This window comes from Triticum aestivum, chromosome 6B, assembly GCF_018294505.1.
Source record: "Triticum aestivum cultivar Chinese Spring chromosome 6B, IWGSC CS RefSeq v2.1, whole genome shotgun sequence".
Lineage (NCBI taxonomy): Eukaryota > Viridiplantae > Streptophyta > Magnoliopsida > Poales > Poaceae > Triticum > Triticum aestivum.
In genome coordinates this window covers 701,384,997-701,389,155 of record NC_057810.1, presented here as the reverse complement: position 1 = coordinate 701,389,155, position 4,159 = coordinate 701,384,997, and the positions used below count along the sequence as shown (strand labels likewise).

At 46.5% G+C, this 4,159-nt stretch overlaps 1 protein-coding gene across 1 annotated transcript; it reads left to right on the top strand.

Annotated features, from left to right (window-relative positions):
- The first annotated feature begins 410 nt into the window (after positions 1-410).
- LOC123134986 (cinnamoyl-CoA reductase 1-like) lies at positions 411-2,869 on the top strand. The gene is made up of 5 exons (XM_044554123.1): positions 411-567; positions 1,682-1,839; positions 1,982-2,164; positions 2,238-2,590; positions 2,689-2,869. The coding sequence occupies exons 1-5, from the start codon at positions 411-413 to the stop codon at positions 2,867-2,869; spliced, it is 1,032 nt and encodes a 343-aa protein (XP_044410058.1).
- Positions 2,870-4,159: the final 1,290 nt, after the last annotated feature.

The following is a 4,159-nucleotide window of genomic DNA, read 5'->3' as shown; positions in this document are numbered from 1 at the left end:
CCGCTAAGACACCCCTAACCCCCACCCCTCCCCAAAACCAATTACCAAGCATAATGGTAACGCCTCAAGAGTGGTAAGCGCCACACGACTCTAGCAAAATTCCAATAAAAGATGTTGCACGCCAATTCATTTACTAAATGAAAACTTTTGTTTCCATAGTTGCCTGATTTTGGTCCCCGGAAAAAGAAAAAAAAGATAGTTGCCTGATTTGGATCTGTATATCATATTGCATTTGGTCCCTGTACATTGATTTGACTGAAATGTAAAGTGTCTTTTTCGTCCACTACTGATTAGGCAAGCCGCTTGTTCTATATATGCCAGTATGGCATGTGATCTGCTCCTGTGCCCACATATGTTCATTTAGGAAATTCTGACGAGTAACTAAACCAGCCACGATCACAGAAGTCGACATGTCTTCCCATTCCGAAACCAGGTCCAACAGCAATGGTGAGAGGCAGCAGCAGCAGCAAGTTTGTGTGACCGGAGCAGGAGGCTTCATTGGTTCATGGGTGGTGAAGGAGCTCCTCATCCGTGGCTACCGTGTCAGGGGAACTGCCAGAGAGCCTGGTAAGTAAATGAGTAGCTTGCACATCTCTAGCATCCTTAAATTAGGTGCTAATTAAACTGCATATACGTTAGTGTTTTTTTCTTCTTCTGAATATATGCTTATATAATTCTTCAACTTTTGTCACATCTTCTGAATAGGTGCTAATTAAACTGCATATACGTTAGGTTATGACAACCGCAACCAGATTACATGTTACACTAATGCAACACTAGCTACTAGTACAATTATAGGACCCTCATCAGAGCTTGTGAGTTTGTTGAACATGGAGTACATAATACATGCTACCATGCCCAAATGGTTGCACCAAAAAATCAGCAATTCCAGCATCTCCATATACGCTATGGTCTTGTTTCAAAAAAAAAAAAAACACTTTGGTGAGGGTGAGGACTACGAACGGATTCATTACACAGCCAAGTGGATAACCTGTAAAAAAATGGAAACTCTTTTTTGTTATTAAAAAAATATATAATTACAATATTTTGAAATAGCCAAACATAAAGCACTTGCTCCCATCCGATTTTGAGCTTTAAGTAGTCTATCGACCCCTCTGTCAACCAGTTCCAAAAAACATATACACTAATCAAGTTGCAATTATTCATGTTCGGAATCAAGTTTTACAAGGCTACATGGTATTAGCTAGTAATGATATGATATATAACTATATATCGGTGTAACTATCAAAAGAGTGACAACTTTTTAACATGAAAAATAGTATATGTATAAATTTTGAATATCAGGGGGACATCCACTCAAGTGTTAAAATACATTTACCCTTTTTGCCATTTGAAACCTAGCAGTATCAATCAAAATAATCAATTAGAGTAGATTTTTTTTGAAAAAAAAATTAGAATATTTTTAAGCAGCATCAATTAGAGTAGAAAAAACGTGAAAAGAATTCAGAATATGTCTAGGTCGATTCTTGAAATATACAACTTCAATTCAGTCCTTGTTCTTTGGAGTTTGCTTAGCAACTACTCGCCCCGTTCCATAATTATTGTGTGGTTTTACTTAACAACAATAATTATGAAACTGTGGGAGTATGTACCGACTAGCGACTATACGGTCCCGGTAGTAAAACGAGGTGATTGATACATGCCTGCTATGACTGTGAAGCTGATCACAAGAACGCCCACTTGCTTGCTCTCGAGGGAGCCAAGGAGAGGCTATCCCTGTGCCGCGCCGACCTCCTGGACCGCGACAACCTCATCGCCGTGTTCAGCGGATGCCACGGCGTCTTTCATATCGCCTCACCGATCTCCAATACGGACCCGGTAAGTTCACAAACATTCTTCTTTTTCGATAAGGGGAAAGCCCGGTATCTGCATCATAAAGATGCACACAACCATTGTTCACAAACATTCCGAAGCTTGAAGATATATAAGGAGTGATCCTTACTGAATTATGAGCTTTTAGGACCTCATGGTGGTTGCCGTGGAGGGAACCAAGAACGTGATCAACGCGGCGGCGGACGCGGGCGTGCAACGCGTGGTGTTCACCTCCTCCTACGGTGCGGTGCACATGGACCCCAACCGGAGCTCCGACGCCGTGCTCCAGGAGTCATGCTGGAGTGACTACGAGTTCTGCAAGCAAACAGGCGTAAAAATCACAGCTCCCCTCTTGCGATCCTGACCGAATCTCAGGCTTTAAAACCTCATTGTGTGCCATGCAGAATCTGTACTGCTGCTCGAAGATGATGGCCGAGATCACCGCGAAGGAGGAGGCGGCCAAGAGGGGGCTGGAGCTAGTGGTGGTGGTGCCGTCGGTGACGATCGGCCCGGCTCTGCAGCAGAAGCTCAACCTGGGCATCACTCACATCATCCGCTACGTGACGGGCGCCAAGAAGACCTATCCCAACGCCGTCGCCGCCTACGTCGACGTCCGTGAGGTCGCCCGCGCACACGTTCTCGTCTACGAGCGCCCCGACGCGCGCGGCCGCTACCTCTGCATCGGCGCCGTCGTTCACCGCGCCGACTTGGTGAAGCTCCTCGGTGACCTCTTCCCCGAGTACCAGATAACTGCCAAGTAAGTACGAAGACAAATGAACTTCTGGCCGTGCATGCCTCCCTACGAAAGCGATGTGTAACGAGTATTTCTATCATATGACGTGCATGGCATGGCAGATGTGAAGATGACGGCAAGCCTATGGCCAGGCCATACAGGTTTTCCAACCAGAGGCTCAGGGACCTGGGCTTGGAGTTTACTCCCCTCAGGCAGACTTTGTATGACACAGTGGTATCGCTGGAGCAGCAGGGTCACCTGCTTCTGCCTGCGGTTCCGGGGCCAGAGCGTGCACGCCTCTAAACCAACATATCTACACATGATGGGAGAGCTACAAATTATCCTTATGCATTAATACTGCAATAGCCGAATACCAATAACTTGCGCCTGTTTACGATAATATAATCCAATAAGAAGTATGGTCTTATTCTGATGGGCGTGGAGTTTAGAAATAAGTTACAAAAGCCAACGGGGTTGTGGAGCGAAGAAAAGATATCATTTCTGTAGTTTTGGTAACATTAACTAAAGAGGTCGAGACCACTAGGCATCGGAGAGGAAGCACTATGAACTGGGACAACTGCTGCCACATGTTTTATCCTGAAAATACGTCTAAATGTCAAAACGGGTTGTACCGTGTACATAGCCGACAAAAAGGATAAATGAAATATAAATGTAAGGCAAATATCTTGAAATAAATGTAGGATAACATTTCAACTTGGAAGGAAAATTTTGAGCTTGTTCGGGCAACGGCCAGACCCTGCGTTGGGCACTTATTCAACTCTTCGACGCTGCCATGGTCTAGGCTTCCTGTATATGAGCACAATTTCCGAATGATCAAATCACCCGATGAGAGCATCGGGGAGTAGAGATATCGATTGAGAGGCGCGCGCGATCGAGACACCAACCGCTTGCGAGATGAAGCTCCTGATGGACATGGTCCCGGACTCTCGCTCCCCTCATTCGCCGCCATCCTCCAAATCATTTTCCTCTCCCCCCAACCGACATGTCATCTTGGATGGCGAAAAACTGGGTGGTGCATGGTCCAGGGTGAAATAGCCCACTTATCCCTCCAACGGGTTTAATTCACTTGGGCCTTCATCCTTTTTTCTTCTTCTGTTAACTACTCCTTCTTTTACTTGTTTACCATGACTAGGTGGTCAGATTTGTAGTGACTTGCATATGAGTAGAATATTTTTCCAAAACAACTGTTGTGAAGATCATATTGAGCTAAGGCTACTCTTGCCTAGTTATTCTGTTGGGAATAAGCCGCGGCGGTGCATCGAGCACGTTGGGCGCGTGTATGGGCACGTGCCGGACGAGCTGGACGCGCCGGGTCCGCGACGGGTGCGTGCATGTGTGCAGGGGCGGATCCAGGCTAGTACTGGGCCCCGGGCCTGCTTCATTGCTACAGTGTTTAACAGTGTCAAACAGTGCAAACAACACCACATTCAACAAAGGATTACATTCACACGCCCCGGGCCCAGGCCCCAGGGGCCTGGGCCCTGTCTCCGCCATTGCGTGTGTGCGTGCGTTGAGTGCATGGGCATGTCCGTGCGGGTGTGCGGGTGTGCGTGAATTTAGGGAGTAGCTGTT